General features: G+C 49.2%; 9 protein-coding genes across 9 annotated transcripts; 6 read left to right on the top strand and 3 right to left on the bottom strand.

The window, feature by feature from the left end:
• Positions 1–98: 98 nt before the first annotated feature.
• On the bottom strand, positions 99–1,544 carry N7489_010419 (putative sterol carrier protein; the record flags this gene model as incomplete). The annotated part of the gene is made up of 2 exons (XM_056716168.1): positions 99–981; positions 1,051–1,544. The coding sequence occupies 2 exons, from the start codon at positions 1,542–1,544 to the stop codon at positions 99–101; spliced, it is 1,377 nt and encodes a 458-aa protein (XP_056563790.1).
• Positions 1,545–3,459: 1,915 nt separating this feature from the next.
• N7489_010418 (putative mitochondrial carrier protein) lies at positions 3,460–4,847 on the top strand (the record flags this gene model as incomplete). Its single annotated transcript, XM_056716167.1, has 6 exons — positions 3,460–3,642; positions 3,745–3,779; positions 3,835–3,908; positions 3,962–4,180; positions 4,238–4,575; positions 4,641–4,847. 6 exons carry the CDS (start codon positions 3,460–3,462, stop codon positions 4,845–4,847), a joined length of 1,056 nt encoding a protein of 351 aa, XP_056563789.1.
• Positions 4,848–5,059: 212 nt separating this feature from the next.
• Positions 5,060–6,101, bottom strand: N7489_010417 (SET domain-containing protein; the record flags this gene model as incomplete). Its single annotated transcript, XM_056716166.1, has 2 exons — positions 5,060–6,033; positions 6,086–6,101. The coding sequence occupies 2 exons, from the start codon at positions 6,099–6,101 to the stop codon at positions 5,060–5,062; spliced, it is 990 nt and encodes a 329-aa protein (XP_056563788.1).
• Positions 6,102–6,739: 638 nt separating this feature from the next.
• Positions 6,740–7,346, top strand: N7489_010416 (uncharacterized protein; the record flags this gene model as incomplete). The annotated part of the gene is made up of 3 exons (XM_056716165.1): positions 6,740–7,034; positions 7,094–7,222; positions 7,273–7,346. The coding sequence occupies 3 exons, from the start codon at positions 6,740–6,742 to the stop codon at positions 7,344–7,346; spliced, it is 498 nt and encodes a 165-aa protein (XP_056563787.1).
• A 396-nt stretch (positions 7,347–7,742) lies between these two features.
• Positions 7,743–10,747, top strand: N7489_010415 (putative pH signal transduction protein PalA; the record flags this gene model as incomplete). The annotated part of the gene is made up of 7 exons (XM_056716164.1): positions 7,743–7,750; positions 7,831–8,068; positions 8,139–8,193; positions 8,279–9,173; positions 9,235–9,809; positions 9,863–10,265; positions 10,327–10,747. 7 exons carry the CDS (start codon positions 7,743–7,745, stop codon positions 10,745–10,747), a joined length of 2,595 nt encoding a protein of 864 aa, XP_056563786.1.
• A 512-nt stretch (positions 10,748–11,259) lies between these two features.
• On the bottom strand, positions 11,260–12,593 carry N7489_010414 (uncharacterized protein; the record flags this gene model as incomplete). Its single annotated transcript, XM_056716163.1, has 2 exons — positions 11,260–11,721; positions 11,808–12,593. The coding sequence occupies 2 exons, from the start codon at positions 12,591–12,593 to the stop codon at positions 11,260–11,262; spliced, it is 1,248 nt and encodes a 415-aa protein (XP_056563785.1).
• A 1,462-nt stretch (positions 12,594–14,055) lies between these two features.
• Positions 14,056–18,301, top strand: N7489_010413 (FAD dependent oxidoreductase superfamily; the record flags this gene model as incomplete). Its single annotated transcript, XM_056716162.1, has 5 exons — positions 14,056–15,115; positions 15,176–15,590; positions 15,646–15,967; positions 16,035–16,488; positions 16,890–18,301. The coding sequence occupies 5 exons, from the start codon at positions 14,056–14,058 to the stop codon at positions 18,299–18,301; spliced, it is 3,663 nt and encodes a 1,220-aa protein (XP_056563784.1).
• A 678-nt stretch (positions 18,302–18,979) lies between these two features.
• On the top strand, positions 18,980–20,775 carry N7489_010412 (uncharacterized protein; the record flags this gene model as incomplete). Its single annotated transcript, XM_056716161.1, has 3 exons — positions 18,980–19,606; positions 19,667–19,931; positions 20,000–20,775. The coding sequence occupies 3 exons, from the start codon at positions 18,980–18,982 to the stop codon at positions 20,773–20,775; spliced, it is 1,668 nt and encodes a 555-aa protein (XP_056563783.1).
• A 537-nt stretch (positions 20,776–21,312) lies between these two features.
• N7489_010411 (putative 2-haloalkanoic acid dehalogenase) lies at positions 21,313–22,406 on the top strand (the record flags this gene model as incomplete). The annotated part of the gene is made up of 3 exons (XM_056716160.1): positions 21,313–21,315; positions 21,595–22,211; positions 22,280–22,406. The coding sequence occupies 3 exons, from the start codon at positions 21,313–21,315 to the stop codon at positions 22,404–22,406; spliced, it is 747 nt and encodes a 248-aa protein (XP_056563782.1).
• Between the last annotated feature and the right edge of the window lie 384 nt (positions 22,407–22,790).

Here is a 22,790-nt window from a genome sequence, read left to right as displayed (position 1 = left end):
CAGACTGGGGTGCATTGTGAAATAAATTGCATGTCGTGTCATTTCAAGTGATAGAATCATGTACAAGTTGTTCAACTAAATGATGTCTGCCTGTGCCTCTAGAATCTGGCAAGGACCCGCTCTTCGGTATCTGACAGGGCATACTCAGAGGCGTGCTTCTTGCTCACGACAGACTTGGCCTGCTCGGCAGTGAAGCCCTTGGCCTCCACAGCTGGGTTGTAGCCCAGGCCGTTGATCTTTCCGACAACGTCCGAGGGCACAGCAGCGGCGACCTTGCCATCAGTCCGCTTGTAGACGGTCACGACAACGGCACCGCCCAGACCGAGGTTGTGTTGCAGTGCCGCGGAAGTACCGTCAATCAGACGGTTGTTGGCCCAGCCACGCAGGTGCCAGACTAGCTCAGCACATTGGGCAATTCCTGTGGCACCGAGCGGGTGACCTTTGGAGATGAGACCGCCGGACGGGTTGATAACCATCTTTCCGCCATACGTGATGTCGCCACGGCGAACCATCTCATGGGCCTGACCGGGTTCACACAGCTCGAGCGCATCGATAGTAATCATCTCATTGGCGGAGAAGCAATCATGCAGCTCGCAGACCTTGATATCCTTGACATTGACGCCGGCCTCAGCCACGGCAGTGCGGCATGCCCGGCGCGACATGCCGAAGCCCATCAGGTCAATGGAGCTTTTGTTGTAGACTGTATCGGTATCAGTGGCAAGGCACTGGCCGGCAATGAGGATGGCATGTTCTTTCAGGTGGGGTCGCGCATCAAGGAAGTCCTGCGAGACAATTACGGCGGCAGCACCACCATCCGAGGTTGGGCAGCACTGTAGCTTGGTCAGAGGCTCGTGGATCATGGGCGCCTTCATAATCTGCTCGTGGGTGTATTCGGTTTGGAATTGCGAGTAAGGGTTGCGCTTGGAGTGCTCGTGGTTGACGCGAGCGATCTCGGCGAAGTCCTCATTCTTAGCACCGTACCTGTTTTTCACCTATTAGCACCATATCCCTTCTTGTCATGGGTTGACATCATCTCGAGGGGTTGCGTACTTCTCCTTATATTCCACGCCCGCATTTCCGAACATTTGTGCGGCACCGGGCGCATTGGTCACACCCCGCGTCTCGGCCATCATCATTCCAAACAGTCCAGTTGGGTTCTCGCGATCGTTGTACATGGATTGTAAGCTACCGGGGTTCATCTTCTCGAAGCCGACGACTAGCACACAGTCTGCAGCACCGTGAGAAACCATCGTGCGGGCCATGGCGAGGCCAGTCGAACCGGTCGAACAGTTGTTGTTGACGTTGTAGATCGGGATGCTGGTCTGGCCGAACTGGTAGAACACGCGCTGGCCGCAGGTGCTGTCTCCATAGACGTAGCATGCTACACCCTGGTCAACATCGTCGTAGTTAATCTTGGCGTCGAGCATGGCTTTGATGCCGGCCTCATAGCCGAGCTCATGGTAATCGACCTTGCCCCTTGGCTTGATGAACTTGGTCATGCCAACGCCCAGGACATAGGCGGGGGTTCCTTGCTTCTTTCCCATGGTTTATATCTTGGATTATTGGTAGAGGTAAAGCTAAGTGGACTTTGTATAGGTTCAACTCGGGAAGTGAGACCTTATAAAGACGAATCAGCGGTATGTGGGGAGCTCAGCATGAAATTGCGGGGATAGACCGAGGTCCCGAGGAACCACGTCCACGGCACTTGTGCAATTTTATTCACATAATCATCTCGACATTATCATGTTGATATTGCCGATTGCGCATAACCTAATCCAGGGGGTTTGGAAAGGAAAAGAGAACCATGTGTTCTTTGATTGAACTCCAAATGTAGGGTCTTTCTTATGTGAAACAAGGCCAGGACGTACGAGACAATCACAGGGTCTACTATTCATATATTCAGCCATTCTAATCCAGTTGATCTAGTAGCATGTTGGACTTGGGCATCTTTGCAGTCGCCCAAGTTGATATGTCTTGATTTTCTACGAACATCGTTCTATGAGCCACATTCCAGCCAACCTAACTTGCAGTCTTCACAAGGGAAGCAATGGAGTGCCCCAAACGATCTCCGCCCAATATAGCATTTCCACATGAGAGGGCTGTGACAGTCTATTGCAGTGGCATGAGGCATATGCCCCAATATTCAAACGGCTGCTCCCTACTCCGTACTCCATACAGGATCGGGTATAAGGAAGCTGGCAGCCCGGAAGTCCGGATTGTTGCTTAATGATCTGCAGAATCTCCCAACCATGGCAAGGTAGTTGAATTTGAGTCTGGAATCTGGTTTATATGTTGTAGTCATTCGATGATTTCGATGGATGTGATTAATTAGTGGGTGGGTAATGAGCCCAATCCCTGCGTGGGGCCCGGCCACGGAGTACTGTCTTCCACATATATTGCACAGCTCACTATGATCCGTGGGCTAACGTTCTGTGATCTTCCCAAAGTCTGCTTTACATCCTCCGTATACCATACGTATATTCCTGTTCTGCACGAAACGTATAGGAGATAACATGATCAGACCGCGACCGGCGGATGTGCCTCGGCAGTGCCAAGACTACATAGAGATAGCGTGATCAATTTCCTCATAGAATAAGATCAGGGTCTCAGTATAGATATACACAACAGATCAAACAATGCCATTTCCATGATATCCGCGGGTGTTTAAAACTGATCCTGGGGGGTAAGCACCAAGAAGATTGTCTGTTCTCCGCTGCTGTTCACGACGACGTCACTCTGTTTGGCCCTAAACCGCTTTGAGCGCCCAAGTTAAGCTCGGTCCACATGCCATTTTACTGCACTTCTCTCTTCCTCTTCTTCACATTGCATTAAGCCACCTTTTGTTGGGTGCGATATTGAGGGAATATCGTCGGTAAGTCCTCCTCGTCAGACTGGGCAACTCGTACTCTGGTTTGTCCTGCTATCGAGGAACGTGGGGAAAACGAATTGATGCTAATGGTCGTCTTCCCCCCACAGCTCCCGACCACTATCAGCAACACATTGCTATAGACGACACATCCTGGGCAAGAATATCCTTGCTGTCTGGAACAGGGGACTCTCCCAGAACATCATTTGAACCGCTCAATCCTGCGCCACACTTCCTAGATACCATTTGTGAACGCGGGGTTGCATCCGTTGCCGTGGCCGTCATTGGTTCGGCCACCTAATATCGAACCTATCTCATAATCTGCAAATACGGATCGAAACGTGCCAATCTATATTACAAGGGCCTTCTGGGATACCTTCCAACAGACTGACGATAGAACTGGGTTGGCCGAGCCCGTTTAATGGTCAATTGTGGGACGCTGAACGGTCTACTCGAGTTCTGAGAGACCGCTTTGCGTTCCATCGGGTTCCCCAGCCTGCAGGTGTAAGAGACTGTGCAGAATACGTGTTGTGACGTCTGGAGAGAGATTGTTATAGCTATTCCTCGCTGCCGCCAATGGAGGTCGTTCAGGGATGACTAGTGACAACAGCTCTGAACATGCACCATTATCCTCGTCTGCCCACCACACAAGAGCAGCCGCTATGCCAGACCACAGAGCTTGGAACATGGATGAGGTCACACGGAACAGACTCCTCAAAAAGTACAAAACCCAGGTGGCTTCGGGGGCGTCCACCATTTGCGCGACGCTGGCGGTGGTGAGTGCTTTATTCCGTGGGCTTTTGCTCGGACTCCTGATTGCTTATTTACCACTCTAATGGGATGTAAAACATGCTAATTCCTCATAATTCGACGGGCAGACTCCTTTAGAGAACGTCAAGACTCGTATGCAGACGTAAGTATTATACGTGACATTGGGGATGGGATTAGTATGCTAACTGATATGAAAGGCACAATTTCAAGAACATATGGCAGTGTGTTCGCTATCTCTGGCGTACTGAAGGGCCTCGGGGATATGTAGCTGGTAAGTCGGTATCCATGGGTCGGTAGCTGAAGGATGAGCTGACCGTCACCTAGGTGCGCTCCCACCCTTGGCAAGCGTTACAGTAGTTCGTGTCGTCAATTTTACCGTGTACAATGCCTTCAAGGACATAATCTCTGATAATGTCGAGCGGGTAACTGGTTCCAATCCTTTGGACCACTATAAACAGCCTGGAAGCACCCCCACCTTGACGGGTGTGCTTACTTTCACCACTGCAGGCCTCGTCGCTGGCTTAGTGGCATCGCCTATTGCTTGTATGTTTATGTTGCTTGCATGAAAGAGTGGGAGGAAAAGGATTGACATTGAAACAGGCCCCTTTGAGCTGGCGAAGAATGTCGTCCAAACCTCTGTTCTAGTGTCGAACCGTGCGATGGCTGCCCCGGACGCAGCCCGAGACCAGTCTCTGCGTCACAAACCCCGATTGGGGACGATTCAAGCAATCAAGCAGATATACGTACGACATGGATTTTGGGGCCTTTACACCGGTTTCCGCCTGCATGCGTTGCGCGACACTGTCGGCTCAGGACTGTACTTCAGTGTTTATGAGACTGTGAAGCAAGTAGCAGCCAAGGAGTTGGGTCAGGACAAGAATCCCTTCGGGGCACCTATGCTTGCCGGTGCTGTTTGCAGCACTGTACCCTGGTTTTGCGTATGTTATCGGATCGATAATCGATACCCCGTTTCGTAATGAACAGGCACTGATATGACTCATAGACTTATCCCCTCGATACGCGCAAGACTCGCGCACAGAGTGTTCTTTTAGGGAAATCCAGCGAGATTGGCGAGGCCTCCCAGGCTGTCGCCAAATCCAGCATGTACAAGGGCCTTTCCATCATTCTTATCCGGACCGGCGTCAACAACATGATCCTGCTCAGCATTTTCGAATACATTAGAATGCGTATCGATGCGTTGCCGAAATGAGCCCCCCCGTGGGTAGGGCCACGACAATCATGTTAGGACGAAATAACGGTCCGCCTGTTGAACATTTTCCTTGCCATAGTGCGTTGGACATCATGGTTCCTTCTCGTATTTATTACCCACATACATACATGGATGAGCTTGAGGCTCATTTTCAGCAAATAGCAGAAGGGAGTATCAAAATCTGAAGTGATATATGCACGAAATGAAAAGAATTAAAACAATGGGCGCAATTGTCGCAGCGCTAGGGTAACCTCATAGTCGGCAGGATCTTCTCGGCCATATAGTTCGAATGCCACTTCCAATTTCTTTACCCAGGTTTTCTGTTCCATAGCTAGCCCGGCAATGCTTTTATTACTTTTTGACTTGAACAATTGCACCGTTTGGGTTAAGCTCGGTCTTAGCCTTGCGTCCATAAAATCATCTAGCAATCCCTCTTCTTCGAGAAAGAACATCGTGAGAAGGGCGTAGATCAACCTAGATGAGAGAGTTATACTGAAAGTCTCTGCGACAAACTTCAGTGTAGAGTCGAAAATAATAGCATGCGAACTTTGCCTCTGCCCATCCAAGTCCACGCCATGCGTAAGGTATTGAAGCCCTCGAATCAATCGCCGTCGCATGTCGCTAAGCTGTTGGAAGGGAGTGCCCGGTAGACACGCCACGCAATCGCAGGTAAATCGCAGGGCTTGATGACGCTCATATCTAGTCCTGCCTTCGAAATCTGGATTATAACAGAAATTGATCTCCTCGCCAGCGTCTATGTCCCTGGTAGCGAAGCTTGAAATGACCTCTCCACTAACAGTTGGAATTTTCGAGTTGGGTGTACAAGAATGATTGAAGCGTGAGTGCAGGGGAAAAAGGCCATAGGCTTCGGGCTCGTCGTGGTCTGAATTTGCAATGTTGAACGAGTTTTCAGCGAAAGCTTCATTCATACTTGTAAAGCAGCCTGACCCATTGTCGCGAAGGAGTAAAAACTGTGCTTTTTGGCTGGGCAGCAATTGTTGAAAGGCAATAGAAACATGATAATCCGTGATTTCGGTATGCGACCTCTGGATAACGAAGGTTGGGTTTTCGCTCAAAATCAGGGATCCTCGGTCAATGCGTCTTGTGGCGAAAGCACCCCATCCTTTGCCTGGCGAGGGCTTCAGCTCGAATGGTATTTCATCAGGCACTTCAAGGCGGTGGTACGCTAGCAAATAGTAAGTCAGATGCATTCTCAGCTATTAAGCAGAGGGACGTACGATGACCTGCGGACATGGCAGTGTGAGTTGCCACAATAGGACCGGGATTGAACCAGGTTGCGGGTCAGAATAGAGTATAATGGTAGAATAGAACAGATCGGATAAATCGTGAAAGGAGACACGATAGCTCTCTCAGAACTGGGGGAGAAGCCGCTACCTATAGGCCAGGGGAGCTCTCCCAACAAACCCGGGTTTGTATACGGAGTATGCAGGGAGCAAACACATCGATCTCCGTAATGCAACAAAGAAACCCAAAAGCATGATCCCAAAATGGCATAGCTTGTCAATTAATAGGTCTGTTGCGCGTTGGAGCACCTGGATGGTGCTGGACCTCGTATATCGGGATCGTCTGGCACAGGGCACCCCCTGTTTGTCTAACAAATCTGCGTGGTGATCTGGCCGGCTCAAAACGCGCTAATGTCTTCCTTTTACTACCTCAGATGTATGAGGAAATAGCCTAGGACATTGACAGGGTTGTAGTCACATTAACCCACCCTTGGACTGGGCGGAGATGGCAGAGGATTGATTGTACCAGAGAAGCCCCCTAGCTAGGTTGACCATCCTCCACCTCTCCATCCCAAGTAGAATTTTATTATCACTGCGACCCCTTTGCCCCATTTGCTCTTATCATCCTGTCTGGCTAATGCCACAAACATGATGGACAGATTCCTCATGTTTCGCAGTGCTGCTCGCCCCCTTTCGCGGCACCTAGTCGCACAAGGTTCTCGGACTCGTCATTTCCATATAATCACTACGGATTTCATCACTCAAGACACAATAGGCAACTTGGTCTGTAAGAAGGTCCCCGTGTTTATCGGGAACCCTGGCGAAGCCTATGTATTGATTTCCCCATCGGTTGGAGAAACATTCCGTGATGCCAGCTCTACGGCGGCGACGCAAGACCGATGTAAACTGTCATTTTTCCATGACACGCGGCATTTTGGCCTCCGTGAGACTCCTTCCGTATTGGGCGGAACACACATTGACCAAGAGTGGGTTTCATTCTAGAATCACCGAGTTATCCTCGTCTTCATATCCCAACCCAATTTCCCCGCAGGTCGGAGTCCAATACAAGTCCTGCAACCATTTTCTTGAGCGGAAAGATGCATGAGATTGTCATAGATGGAACTGATGATGGTACAGCTTCAATCCTTGCTTAGGGCAGTCCAGTGCTAATACATAGACAGCCGAATTTGCCGAACACGCTAGCGCTTCTGGGCAGAACCTGAAGCCCGTCCTTGATCAGCTGGAGCATATGTGACCTGACTCCAATGGCATATGAAGTTATCTTGGGAAGAAACTGCCTTTAGGTATACCCAGGTAGATCGATAGTTAAGGACGAGGCATAATAATGGGCGCTCTGGTCGTGGGCCATTCCCAGCGAGGACTCATGGACGTAGGCCTCTTCATCTATTACCCAACAAAAGCATACAGGGCAATAAAGTGGCGCGGGCGTAGGATGAGTCATTTCAATGTCCAGAACTTCCAGCAAGCGCCAAATGGAAGGGTAGTGTCCAATGAAGAGTGTTTTTAGCCATGTATTCGAAGCAATCAATTGATGCCTCAGGCGATCAAACGTCATCCCCGTTGCCCGGTGGGGTTGAACCTCCCGCCGTCAAAACAAACGGAGTCTTCCACACCCCCGCCTCGAGCGACAATGGCATCGTGAGTACTCCCATCAGCATGCGAGCAGCTGTGAGAAGAGAGGAATGACACTAACCTATTGTTCTGTTTGATCTATTCAGTAATATCCTCCAACTCCCGTTCCGGCGATCACATACTGTCTTGCTTTCCGAAGCGATCACCCAATACATCTCGTCCAAATATGATCAGCGCCCGGACATGTTTGCTGAGGATCTGATGATCATTGATCGCCTACGATCTGAGGCCGTCAATGTCCAAGAACCGCATTTTAGTGGCATCAGCCGCCTAGTCACATATGCGGCTCAGCTGAAATGGCTGGGTGGAAAGTTCCCGATTGATGTGCGCTATTATTTCTAGGTTCTCGCTCTCTGATTTGGCATTGAAGACTTACCCTTGGCTTGCTATATAGGTTGGGGTGGACTTTTCGTGGTATCCAGCTTTTGGCTTTAATACTTCGCGGCCGGGTGAGTTGACTTCTTGGGTTCACACCCTCCGCATGCTTCTGATTTGGTGGATATGAGACTAATGAGACCGAATCGTGACGTTTAGTATCGCAAAATAACCTGCGCTTTGAACTGGCGAATGTCTTATTCAATCTCGCTGCATTATACTCACAGCTTGCATATGCGACCAACCGGACTACCGCAGATGGGCTCAAGCAGGCGTGTAACTACCTCTGCTCCGCCGCTGGAGTATTGAGCCACCTTCGAACCGATATCATCCCGGACCTCCGAACGTCGCCGCCAGAGGATATGGACGAAATGACACTGCAAAGTTTGGAACATCTTTTGCTCGCACAGGGCCAGGAGTGTTTCTGGCAGAAAGCTGTTAAAGATGGACTAAAAGACGTGTCTATTGCAAAACTCGCAGCCAAGGTGTCTGACTTCTACGGTGATGCAGGCGACTCGGCTGTCAAATCTAATGCAATTAGCACGGACTGGATTCACCACATGACCGCAAAGCATCACCACTTTGCTGCTGCTGCTCAATTTCGACAGGCGCTTGACTGCTTGGAGAAGCGCAAGTATGGAGAAGAGGTTGCTCGGCTACGCGATTGTTTGATCTGTGTCGGCGAAGGGCTGAAAGAGCAGCGGTGGATTAATCGGACTGTACTAGGTGACTTGAATGGATTGAAGAGCCGTGTCACGGAAGATCTCAAGCGTGCCGAGAAGGATAATGACATGATCTACATCAACCCAGTACCGCCCAAGTCTGAGCTCAACCCCATTGAGCGTGCTAGCATGGTTCTTGCCAAAGCACCTTCACAGGTTACGGATGCGATCTCTATGCTTGGCGATAACGGACCGTTGGGACAACCGCTGTTCTCGAAGTTGGTCCCATACGCAGTTCACATTGCCGCCAGTATTTACACTGATCGTCGAGACCGACTGGTCAATGATACTCTCATCGGAGAGCTGGAGTCGATGACCGACAAGTTGCGAGAGTACGTATCCGACCGAAATAGTGAAATTCTTAAGAGGAAATCTGCTAACATCAGGTTTAAGCTTACTTTCATCTCTCAATTTGCCAGGGTCGTTACAAGCGCTCGAGAAACCGTTAGGTCTTCCGCCAATGCTTGTGTCGCATGCGGAGGAAATGCGCCAACAAGATGGTCTGAATCGCTTGCACAGGTCTATCGAAGACACTGCCAGAGTCAAAGGCAACGACCTGGCTGTCTATAATGAAGGCGCTGAACTGCTAGCGGCTGAGAAGGCCGAGGACCTTGCAGCTCGCCATAAATACGGCACCGATCGTTGGACCCGTGGGACCTCAGAATCTGCTGCACCTAAGCTTTACAAGAGCTTGACCGAAATCAACGGCTATTTCACCTCCGCCCAAGGCAGTGATGACCTCGTTCAGCGCAAGCTGCGAGATTCACACTCTGTCTTTATCGTTCTCACTGGCACGAATCGGGACTTGGAATCCTTTGTGCCTAGTAGCCGGAGGGTCGTGATTCCACCGGAGGTTGAGCGCGAGGCTAACCGGTTGCGCGGTTGTTTGAGCGAGGTCACTCGAATGGAGAATCGGCGGAGGCGGCGAATTCAAACGTTGAAGGACAAAGCTCGCGCGGATGATATTCGTACGTGTTTTCTTTTTCATTGGTCTTGGATTCTACTAATGAATCGGATTTAGATCCGGCACTTTTGACACAGACAGCTCGACTAGAGCGAGAATTCCCCATGCAGACTATCCAGGCAAGCCAGTTCGAAGATCTGTTCGAGGAGCAGCTGAAGCTATATGATTCGGACCGTGAGATGCTGGCTCAGGAGCGGAGAGAGCAAGATCATCTCTCGGATCAGGTCCGAGAAGCTAACCGGGCATTTACTGGGTCTCATCAGGGTGACGCGTCGACAAAGGAACGAGAAGCGGCACTGCAAGATCTGGAAAATGGATACCTGAAGTATAAGGAGATCATTTCCAACCTCGATGTCGGGCGAAAGTTCTACAATGACCTTGCAAGGATCGTAGCCCGATTCCGCGACGACGCAAAGGCTTTTGTCCATCAGCGTCGGATGGAGGCAAGCCAGCTGGAAACGTACGTGTTGGCCACCGCTGAACTAACAGATTAGCACTGACGTTAAATTTCCTTGAACCAGAGATATCTCCAATGCCACAGCGATGGCCTCACTGCATGTTTCTCCGCCACACCTGCGCCAACAACCTCAGGAATCACCTCGAACCAATCACTCCTCCTCTGTCTTCTCAGCTGCGCAGCCTGCCCATGTGCCATCACAGCCGCCCCCGCCTGTTCACAACGTACGACCAGCCGAGGCAGCACCCCCTCTCACGGCCCCCCAACCAGTGCGGGCTCCCGTAGCCCCGCCCCCAGTTTCTACGCCGAGCATGCCAGGGGGTATGCCGGGTATGTGGACTCCCGAAATGGGGATTCGATTCGGATCTGCCGGTGCCCCTCCGAATGTTACTCCCAGTACAGGAACTGGATCGGCCCCGGGCCAGCCCACTCGTGCCCCTCAACCGGGAACCTGGGATCCTAGCAAAGGACTGCGCTTCTCTTGATTATGTTGGGATACAATACTGTTTAAATCTTTCTTTGTAGAATCCCAGCTCTCGCACATACTCTGGAGTTTTGTTAGATGTTTACCGGTATTCCTCATGATCTATGGCGCGAGTAATGAGGTACGATCATAGCCTTGGCCGAATATATAATTTCTGCGAATTGCAGACAATCCATTGGAACGGATTGCCCATGTATTTGATAATGATCGAGGCCCAGTTCAAGTACAAAATAGCATTTTTATATCCACGTAATATCTCGTAGTATGTATGGTACATCTGATCGCACGAACCCAGAAATCGCAAGTTCGCAATCAACAATCGGACAGGGAACAACGCCTAAAACTGAATCGACATGGTACATGGCATGGGATGACGGATTAAATGGACCAAGCAATTCTTCTGTTCAAAGTCATTAAACAGCGAAGTCAATGCGTGGCAAGGCGAAATTTTAACCTGATGTTCCTCACAGTGCGTACACCCACAGGAAGGACTAGGAGGCCACACAATCATCGTCAGAAAGCCCCATTAGGCTTAACAGAGGCACCAAGACCAGCAGTGGCATACTGGGGATTGCCATTGGGCGATAAACTGCCATTCAACGAAGCATGGCCATTAACCCCATCAACAAGCTTGAATTCATCTTCGATTTCAGATTCGCCCGGCTCAGAGCGATCGTCCTTCTTCTCCCCTGTCGCGAGGAATCTGAAAGCACTACGCAGCAGACAGTATAACCAAAACAAATTGATGGCCTGAAGGACACCCAGCAGTCCGAAGGTGATGATATTCGAGATCCAGCACTTATACTGTTGAGTCTCCCAGTTGAGCTCGTAGGGCCCGACGGTCCGGAACTCGGTTAGAAGGGAATAAAGGATCTGAAGGTTCAGTACGTGGCGTAGATATATCCAGGCGCCGATCGAGGTTGCGTAGAAGGGCATCATTATGTCTGGGGCTATGTAATGGAGCGATTTTGAAACCTGGGGAAATTGTCAATAGTGCGCGGAATATTTTGGGTCGTGTCGAAACCTCGAGAATTGGGTTAGGCCAAGGGAATGCGACTTACGGCAAGGAAGAAATCACTGATATCATGCGTAATATAAACAGCAATGCCGATATACGTAAAGTGAAAGCGATAGCTGAGCGCAATAAGCGCTAATGTCACAACATGATGCGTAACGAGCTCCATAAAGTCCTTCCGCGGCTTCTCCATCCCCAGCAGCATAACGATAGCCTGCTGTGCCCAATAAGCCGCCTCGAACAAATAGTAAAACTTGAACTCAGCGGCATGGGTCCGATGCGGGAAGAGTTCGTACATGCCACGCGTGTTGAAGTACCACACCGGCGTCTGGCGCATGACATACAACCCCGCGGGACCGAGGACTCCAAAGTACATCGCGGTGTACATCTGCTCCATGAAGCGGGCCTGCTTCGTCCGCGACTTGATGCGCGAGACTGCTAGAGGGCGAATAATTTCTTGCATGATGAATTCGCGCGTGAAGGATAGCACGATCACGTAGAATGACACGAATGCTATGTCCCACAGACCTTTGCCATACTGCGTGGAAGCATTGGGGTTGTCATTCGGGGGTTCCTCTTTGTAAGAGAGAAATATGAAATGAGACACTGGGTTTGACTCGGTCGGGTTGAGCGCATACAGTGAGAGGAAGGCCAGCACGAGGACTAGTGGTATTGTCCACGTGTGCTTCCCCGCGAAATGCCTACAGCGATGGAGAAGAGAGCGAGGCTTTTGGGGCTTCGGGATTGAGCCTGATGGCTTTGTATGGCCATTTCCAATTGTCTCGGGTTGCAAGCCATTGATATTTCTCCGCCTAAGGGTATCTTCTTTCATTGTTTGGACCCGTTTAGGGGCGATGAACGGGTGTTTGGAATAGGTGAAGTTGGGATGGAAAAGTTGATATAGTTACCTAAGATATATGCCAATGACAAAGATGATAGTTATAACATGTAAAAAAAAAAAAAAAAAAACAGGCTAGTCAAGCTAGTTAAATTAGTTAAATTAGCTAGTTGAAGCTGAAGCCATAGAATGTTGAACTTTCCTTATTCGGCTAGTTCATCGTATTCGGATATCTCGGGCCAAAGAGAATTCCCTCTGAACAAAGAAATAGAGACCACATATGTACCTAGGTAAGAGACTAAGAGACTAATAAGAGACTAATTTTACTCGATTCCACTCATCCACTCTGTACTGTCCAGGCTATACGAAACAGAGAGACTTTTGCCAGCAAAATATCATCCTCTATCCGATTATCCACTGACTGGGTGAGAATGAAAGCGTAGTTTGACTGCAGGCGCCTTGGTCGTGGCACCAATTATTTTACACTTAGGACAGGGCTGAGTCTTTGTGTTTTGTATGGTAAACCGGGCCAATTGATATGTCATAACATCCATCAGAAGACTCTCTCAAAAGTGGTCTCGGTCTCACGGGGGGTTCTTCAATCAACCCAATCGGTTTCCTAAATATTAGGCGCACGGGATATCCTGTGATCCGACAGCCCTAGCTTCGGGCCGAAAAGGATCTGGAGTACATATGTACCTAGCTAGGTATCCCGGGGAAAGAAATAATTTGGCTTAGTATGTACTCAGCGTGCTGATATCAGAGCAGCTGCCACGAGATTCTATAGTCTCACAATACAGTCAGGGCATCAAATCCTTGTGATACACGTACAGTACATCCTTGAAACCAGTCCAGGATGCGACCGGCTGCACGGTAGTTTCGGCCCCCAAGCAGGGATGCTGGTCCACCGACTAGCATTTGCAAACAAACATAATCTGCCTCCGGGGGCATAGTGCACATTCCTGTCATAAATCTATAGCTAGAAGAAGTAATGCAAGATATTTGTATGGACAAACCGAACTCCACTTTTTACAGATTAGCTTTGCGCTTAACCCTTTCCTACCCTACATAGCTACATGTAGGCAGGTAGAACTGCCTACATGTCTAGTATGTGTTTTCGATTTGTGCGTAGAGCCAATGTACTATAATTCAATGTTGATACGCTTGGGGATGCAAAGCCGTAATATTACGGAACTTCCAAGGTTGGGTAATGATTGTACTGGCAATATGATTGGCTACTCAACGAGGACATCCGAGGTCCATCCGTGGGAGATAACGTTGATCTTCTTCCCCCTATCGGCTGCGATAACAATCTTGGTACTTTTGACTCTCTTGGTCTTCGGTTCATTCCCTTGAGATACTTGGTGCTATAACATTATCTCGGAAATGTTTGATATTTTGCGTGGATCACCTTGCTAGTAAACAAGGGGAACTCCGCTTGTTGAGGAGAGACGCGATGCTCGCAGAACCAAGGAAACGCCATAATGGTCAACCGCAGGCCTGCGAACCATGTCGCAAGGCCAAGGTTCGCTGTGACCATGCAAGCCCGAAGTGCTCGCGTTGTGTCTTGCGCAGCCTAGACTGCATTTATCACCCTGCTCCCATGACCAAGCGCCGCCCTCCGATCTCCCACACGCCCATAGAGTTCGACACAACACTGCCCGACCTACTGACCACTCAAAATGTCTCCAGCTCCTTCCAGATTCCCACTGAATCTTCCGTTGGGGCAGGAATCCCTCCTTCCCCTGCGGATCCGAGCCCCGCTGCGAGTTCGGGGCTAACAGCCCGTTCTGGCGCATCAAAACGGAACATGTTATTTCAAGAGCAGCTGGGCCAACACGAGACGACTCGCTTCTCTGCTGTCTTCGTTGAAAACCAGGATAGCTTTGGCGCAGTGATGATCGATGCCACGAATTCCAACCCCCACGAGTTAGACCGAGAACCTGATGTAATGGCCAGGTCCCGCGTGGAGTTGGCTGTCAGAACACTGCTCAACTTCCCCACTGCTCGTACATGTGACATGCTGATGACAGGGATTCATCATATCTATGATGTGTGGCTGTCTCCAACCATGATTCAGCAATGCTTGAAACAAGTATGGACAGAATACGCCAGTGAGCTAGGTGAGCTCCGGACACGGGAATCAGTATGGAGGGTAGCGAATGATTTATTCCTCAACCACAAAAGGCCTCACTCGACACCTGACTGTGATCTCTCGAGTAATTCCGACCATGCTTCGTGGATGAACTGGTTTGGTGGACCTCATCTGCGTTGGGAAATGATCGGGATCCTCTTCAGCTGGGCTGGAATCGCGTTCAGGTGCAAACAAGAGTGGGACCCGATATTCGACCTACCCGAGCAGCATGGACGGAATCGCAACACTGCCGCAGAAAAGATGAGAGAGTGTGCAGCTGCCTGCATAAGGCTTTGCGAAGGGAACTTTGAAATCAGTGATACCATGGTTATTTGCATGAAGAATAGCACCAGACTACAAAGCATTATCATCAGTGATGAGAGTGAGTCGCAAATATTCGGATAAATTCTGGTGTTATAGAATTGAGCTCATTTCAGCATAGGTGACCGTGTACGAGTCGACTATGGGACTGTCCGGAGTGCCTTTATAAGCGCAGGATTGCACCGCCTCACCGCTGTAAAGGAAATCACTCCATTCTTCCAACACCGAGCATCACTCGCTTCGTCAATGTATTATCATGACAAATGTCATAGTTTGTTCAATGCGCGGCCACCTATGCTCAGTAACCGCTACTGTCAATGCCCCCTCCCACTCGATTTATGCGAAGAAGATGTATATGGGGGCCGAGAAAGATTGGCCGTGGCCATTGCAAAGCTTGACTCGAATGGCTGGAACACAAATGGGCAGATATTCACAACAACATGGCTAAGAGCACTGGCAATGCTTAGTCCCATCCGGGAGGGAATCTTGGAACTAACTCTTAGTGTCAATTCGAAGTTTACAAAATCGCAGGTAGAGTACGTTATTTGGAAGCAATATTCATACATTTCGCTAACTTGAGCCTTTTTTCAGAGACCTACAAGTCCAGTTGAGGAATATAGTTGCTTCATATCCTCCGCACATTCAGTACATTCAGTATCAGGGGAACTCTGAATGGCACTCGCAGTCAAGCTTGGGATTCCATGGGCGGAGCGCTCATGGGGTCTACATCATCACCCGGATACAACTTGATGTATTGCAATGTCAGTTTCTCCTCCAGCGCCTACTTGTAGTGCAGCAATTCAGTGGTGGCCAAGACTTGTTCGATATCGCCCAGGAGACAATGTCTGTTATCCTGTCTCTCTGGCAAAAACGCGATCAGCTGCAAGAATTTCACCACGCCTTTGACTGGATTGTAAGTATTTGGCGACCCTTGCTGGTTACTTGAACTGGGAATACAATAATAACTTATATTCATCCAGGCAGTATCATACGGAATGCCCTGTGCGGGAATTTTATGCGTCGAGCTTCTCCGAGCAAGTAGTCTAGTGCCACCCGCGCGACAAAGCGAACTTTCGTCGACGGCCGCTGCTCGCGACTGTGTTAAATACTCGCGGTCGGAAGTCGTTCAAAATCTGGTTATGTTCAGAGCCTTACTTGACTGGATACGGCCTACGGATAACAATGCGCAGCTTAGCAAGAAGTTCAAGACAGTTCTTCAGAGAATCATCGATGCAGTATTTGATTCTTTGGGCTCGTCGTGTGGCATGCAAACACAGATGCCGAGCGAGCAGCAGTCCCAGGGACACTGTGGTCCGCAAGATCAGTCTCTGGGACAAAACGTACCTACTGCAACAGGCAGAGAGCATGATGTTGACTCCGATATGAACACATTCAACGATATGGATTGGCTGAACACCGTTGATTGGACTCAAGGTGGTTGGCTTGAACAAATCAATCCACCTTTCCCCTATTAAGCAATCTCAACGGAACGAGATTTCCAACAGCTCAGTCTTGAACGCATCAAAGGTTGTTTATTATGAATTGCATGAACCGATAAGATGGCCCCTGGGTCAGTTCGAGTACTTTTCACTCCGTCGGAGTGGGCTACGCCGGGCGCGACAGGGGTTTTGCGGGGTTGATAAGGGCCACGGCGTTTCACAGTTGGAATTGAATACCGAAGAATCGGAGTTCGCTATCTTCATTCCCCTATTTGCAAAAGTATCCCCATCAAATGGTGATCAAGAACTGAACCCCTGCTATTATTTAATGTCGACAAAGCAGGTCATCGGATAGCCTAGCTCATCAACTTGCGAAAGTTCTCGAAAGGCCAACAGCAGCAATAAAGCCCACTTCGATTATCATGTCTCCAAACGACTCTTTCAATACACCCCGGCAGCCTGTTAAAAATGCAACTGTGCCGTTTTGGCACCGAGACATTCACGAATTGCACGATTATCGGACCACAGAGGAGCTTCCAGTGTCGAGTGACGTCGTCATAATAGGCGCCGGCTATGCAGGAGTTAGTACAGCGTACCATTTGGTCAAAGGAGAGGCTAGTGACAAGGAACTGTCCATCACAATATTGGAAGCGCGTGGTGCCTGTTCAGGCGCGACAGGACGCAATGGTGGCCACCTAAGGCCTGACATGTATACCCCCATGACCAGGCTCATCGATCGAGCAGGAGTTGAACGCGCGTTGGAGGTGACCGAATTTGAAATCGCACATGTACACGCTATAAAGTCCTTGATTGAAAAGGAGAAAATCGACTGTGACTTTACCCTTACAAGGTCTATCGATGTATGGTCCAACGAGGAGACTGCCCAAAAGGCCAAGGAAATGTATGACAAGCTGGCATCTTATGATCTGGAGTACATGAAGGATGTCTTCTTTGTGCTTGGCAAAGATGCGGAGGGTGTCTCGGGTGTCAAGGGCGCGAAAGCATGCGCTTCTTTTACGGCAGCAACTCTGTGGCCCTACAAATTGATTCTCCATCTGACCGCCTCAATTCTCGAGACTGGACGGGTCAATCTTCAGACTCACACCCCAGTGGTGTCCGTGACTCGGCAATCTTCGGGCAGTTTTGTTGTTACAACTCCACGAGGCACGACAGTCGCTCGAAAAGTCGTCTACGCGAATAATGCCTATGTCTCTGGTCTCCTTCCGCAGTACCGCGAAGCGATCGTTCCCTGCAAAGGGCTGTGTACTCATATTTCAGTTCCTGAGGGCACAAGAGCGCCTCTGCTAAATAACTCCTACATAGTCCGTGAAGAGGACGACGTTGTTTCATACCTTATACCTCGTGCCGACGGTAGCATTGTTGTCGGCGGAGCCAACTTGCGATACCACTATGTTTTGAGTTCATGGTACGACAACGTGGACGATTCATGTCTCATTGAGCAAGTCAAAGACCATTACGATGATTATATGCAGCGGCATTTCAATGGCTGGGAAGACAGCGGGGCCCGTGTGGATAAAGTCTGGACCGGGATCATGGGATACAGCTGGGATTCTCAGCCCCATGTCGGCGCCGTACCTGGGGAGGATGGCCAGTATGTACTTGCGGGCTTCAATGGTCATGGAATGCCACAGGCATTCTTGTCCGCTCTTGGAGTTGCCAAGATGGTTCAGAATGGGATCGAGTTTGAAGATGCTGGTGTGCCCAGGCTGTTTCAAACGACAAAGGATAGGCTTGAGAAGGCGAAGGACGGTCCTTTAGGTGGGGATATACTCGGCATCAAGAGATGAGATATGTGTATTGCACATTAAAGAATGATAGGTGGAGTGATGTAGCCGGGATGTTCTTAGGATCATCTAGTAGTCTTCTATCACCAATGCAGGCTCCCTTCTTCGAGATATATCTTGGTGTAGCGATCACCTCCCGGGTTGCAGAAAGTCCCACTAGTGACCTCTTAATTATAATATGCTGTACCGAGTCCACAAGATGACCAATGTACTGCACAAGCGTCTCCGGTTGTCTCAGACCAAGCTATGAGTTACTCGGTGTTAATACGTCGAGCCGCTAGTTCTAAACGAGCTCATTGTACCTTATCTGTCGGAGATACTATCTCACGGAGTAGATTTCTGCGGCCTTTCATTTCTGCGGAGTTGATCTTCACCCGCATTTATCACTCGTGTGCTGCTATCTCGCATCACCCAGTCAACATTTAGCTCAAAAGATACTTGAATCTGCCGATTGGGTCCTTTACATCTTGTATCTTATCTATCTGCCAATAATGGTCTCCATGTCCTCCCCTCTAGCTGTTTTCTAATGGTGACTTCACAGCGCTTTGGCCATCAACAAATATGGCTATAAGTTGAAGCTAAATCGTCTCTGGAGGTATGTCGCAGTCTCTATCCAGGAAAGACCGCCCAACGTTGCCAATAACTATTCGTTCATACGAGGGTACATCCAAGTCAATCAGGATGATCACGCTCAAGGGTTTCCTTGGTAACGAGGACCCTGCCGCCGTCCATGAATTCAAGAAAGACGCCAAATTCACAATAGAAGATCCGGAGTCGCCTATCCAACCAGAAGATGAATATGTTGGAGACTTCAAAGAAATTTCAACTTTGAGGCAAGGCCTTCATCAAAGACACATTCAAATGATCGCTTTAGCCGGCACTATCGGAACAGGACTCTTCCTCAGTTCCGGTCGAGCGATTTCGCGGTCTGGTCCCCTGGGTGCCTTTTTAGGATACTTGGTCATGGGCTGTGTTGCCGGTACGGTAACCCTGGCGATGGGCGAGATGGGCACGCTCATTCCTTTGAACGGTGGAATAGTCCGCTACGCCGAATACTTTGTTGATCCAGCATTAGCGTTCGCCAACGGCTACAACGTGGTATATTCGTACCTCGTGTCTATCCCTGCAGAGATTGTGGCCGCTGCTGTACTAGTGCAGTTCTGGTCTGACCTCAACAGTGCGATTTGGATCACTGTCTTTGGATTGCTCATGTTGTGTACCGCTTTGGTCTTTGTGAGAGTATATGGGGAGCTCGAGTTCGCTTTCTCTATGATGAAGATCTTGCTGATCATTGGTGTGAATATAATGGTAAGCTCAGCTTGATTCCTACACGCATGACGGGATTTAATGCTAAAAGGTATAAATCAGGCTCTTGTGATCACCTGTGGTGGGGGTCCTGACCATAAGACCATCGGCTTTGAATACTGGCGCAACCCTGGACCTTTCGTTCAGTACCTTGGGGTTGGTGGTGCTCTTGGTCGCTTTCTCGGTGTCTGGACATCCCTGAACAGTGCCCTTTACGCTTATTCGGGAATTGAAACAATTACTGTTGCCGCCGGGGAGACAAAATCGCCGCGGCAGGCTATTCCACAGGCGACCAAGCGGATTTTCTTTCGTATTTTGATTTTCTACGGTATGCTGATTTCGCAAGAGGAAGAAGCCTACTTCTTGTTTTCCCCAAAACTGACCTCTTTCTTTTAGTCATCTCAATCTTCATGATCGGCCTTGTGGTCCCCTCCAATGAGCCTAAACTCAGCAACTCGAGTGGAACAGCTTCACAGTCTCCCTTTGTGATTGCAGCCACACTGGCTGGGATCAAGGTAGTGCCATCAATTATCAATGCTGTCATCGTCACGTCGGCGTGGTCTTCAGGCAACTCGAACATGCTTGGAGGGTCCAGGGTATTGTTCGGGCTGGCGATGAACGGCCAAGCCCCGAAGTTCTTCACTCGACTTAACAGATTTTCGGTCCCCTGGATCGCAATTTCGCTCTACGGTCTGTTCATGTGTCTGGGCTACATGTCGCTCTCCTCAACTGCCAACACAGTGTTTGATTGGCTGCAAGACCTTGTCTCTATTACAACTCTGACCAACTGGCTCACTATCCTGGTCACGTATCTTCGTTTCTACTATGGCTGCAAGAAACAAGGAATTTCTCGGAAGTCTCTACCGTGGGCGACGCCGCTCCAGCCATATATCAGCTGGGCCTCGCTGTTTATGCTAACCATCCTGCTCATTACGGGCGGGTACTCAACCTTTATCAAAGGACATTGGGATAACGAAGGATTTGTCTCCTCTTATATCAATATCCCTCTTTTCCTGATCCTATACTTTTCATACAAGTTTGTCCGAAAGACAAAGATCGTCCCCTTGGAAGATATCCCCATTCAGCCTTTTATTGATATTGCCAACCGCAATCCAGAGCCCCAGTTAAAACGAAAGAAAGGCCTTCGCAGACTGAACGTTCTATGGAACTGAGCCTGGATTATTGTATATATGGGATCTGCTGAGTCGTTAGTGGAGTTGCGAGATTATATTTAGATCCTCAGGTTAACTCAACTTAACATTTCTAACTCGTTCTATTCATGTGTTGAGTTTACAGATCGTGATATGTAAAGTGCATGTAGTGAGACCGCCCGGGGTATGAATGGTAGTATTCTCAACACTATGTGCTTATTCTACACCGACCTTCTGTACAATTCCAAGTGCGTAATATATTTCAAGTCTTTCAAGATTTCATGACGAACAACCGAGGCTCCTTTATATTATATCTGGAATATCCCACCAAAAGTCCTATTCGTCTCTACCGATTCGGCCACATTTTATTTCCAAGCCTGTAGCGGTGGGTTCATTAAACTGATACCCCAGATACTACCGCGTTCCTTAAATCCGGTTCTCGCATAGAGTCATCACAGGGATGTATGAGATCAACTGAAACAATGTAATCGTCAGGTGACGTCCCTGGCGAGCTCCGAGCCGGAGTGGGTCTGGTCCGAAGGTACCTGATTACCCGATATGGTTAGTCCCGGAGTACCCACACCGCCACTGTCCGCGCATCATCTCTCGCTGGAGCTCATATGTACGGAGTAAATCCATTCTTATCTCAACCGCGGAATGGAGGTTATCGGGTAGCGGTGTGCCGGAGTCAGACAATGATGCCAATGGACTTGGCGAAGGGCATTGAATAAATGACCCTGAGAACGTCAGGATCAATATGCATCCCAAGAGTCTTCAGCCTGCCAGTTCAATTCTATTCAGTCAGTGAAAATATTGTATACACAACATGATCTCCCCCAGAAGCATGCCGTTTTCGACGTCGTCGGCACCTGTGTCTCATTCGACTACTTTCTCGACACCATCGAAGAGGTACTCGGCCCGCGACTGCGAGCCCATCAACTGTCAGCCAAGATATTCGGTTTTGCATGGATGCAAGCTGCTGAGCTCGAGTCTTTAATGCTCCACATGTCCAAGCGGAATGTGCCATACAAGAAAGTCTTCAGGGCGCTCTTTTACCGCGTCTTATATCTTTCCGGGATCCAGGACCCGAGATCGTTCGCGACCGACGAGGAAAGAGACATATGTCATGATGCGTATTCAAAGCTGGAACTCCGCCCGGACTGCCGCGCCATGATGGAAAAGTTGAGGAATAACGGGTTCACCATCTGGTGCTTGACCACAGGCGACACGGAAAGAGTTGGCGGCTACTTTAAGCGCGCCGGGTTTGAAATGCCCGCTGAGAACCTCGTCAGTTGCCATCAGTTCATGAAGTATGAGTCCGCATGGGAGTCTCCGCTTGATATGGTCAAACCTTCGATGGGGTCCTACAAGCCCATGCTGAATAAATTCGCCCCCGATGATCAAAAGTGGTTCGTGGCGGCGCATATGTGGGATGTGAGCGCAGCTGTTAAAGCTGGGTAAGTTCTGCCGTTTTCTCAAAACGAACTAGAAAAGTACCCTGGCTAACATATCTCGAAATAATTAGCTTCCGTGGTGCCTACTGCTCAATTTACGAGAAGGAGTCGTGTATTGATATCTTTGATACTAAGATGGATGTGATGGCCGACACTTTGCTCGAAGTGGCGGACAAGATGATTGCCGTGGCTTCCTGAATTGAAATCCTACCTGTACTTTAGAGATTCAAGAAACAGTTTCGACATTTCGACTTGCTGCATATACCAATCTCCCGGCAACATTATTATAACTTATTATTCTAAGCGAGCAGCGGGCTTCCGTGACGCTGCATAGTATCATATTTTCTAATGCGATTACAAGTTCGAACAAATAATAATCCAGTGGAACGGATATTTCCTGCAAAATTTTGTAAGGATAAAAAGAGAAATCTCACAAGTTCGCTTGCTATGCATATTAATTAGGCAACAAGTGGATTGAAGTTGGATTGAAAGATCTTCTCAGAAGACGAGTAAGAGGACCTTGTGAGAATATTGAGGATCATCATGAAGAGATCGACATGGGTGCGCAAGATCCCGGCGCTA

This window comes from Penicillium chrysogenum (assembly GCF_028827035.1).
Source record: "Penicillium chrysogenum strain IBT 35668 chromosome Unknown utg000005l_segment0_segment0, whole genome shotgun sequence".
In the NCBI taxonomy this organism is placed as follows: Eukaryota; Fungi; Ascomycota; class Eurotiomycetes; order Eurotiales; family Aspergillaceae; genus Penicillium; species Penicillium chrysogenum.
Note: the sequence above shows the minus strand (reverse complement) of the source record. Positions and strands in the feature narration are given on the sequence as shown.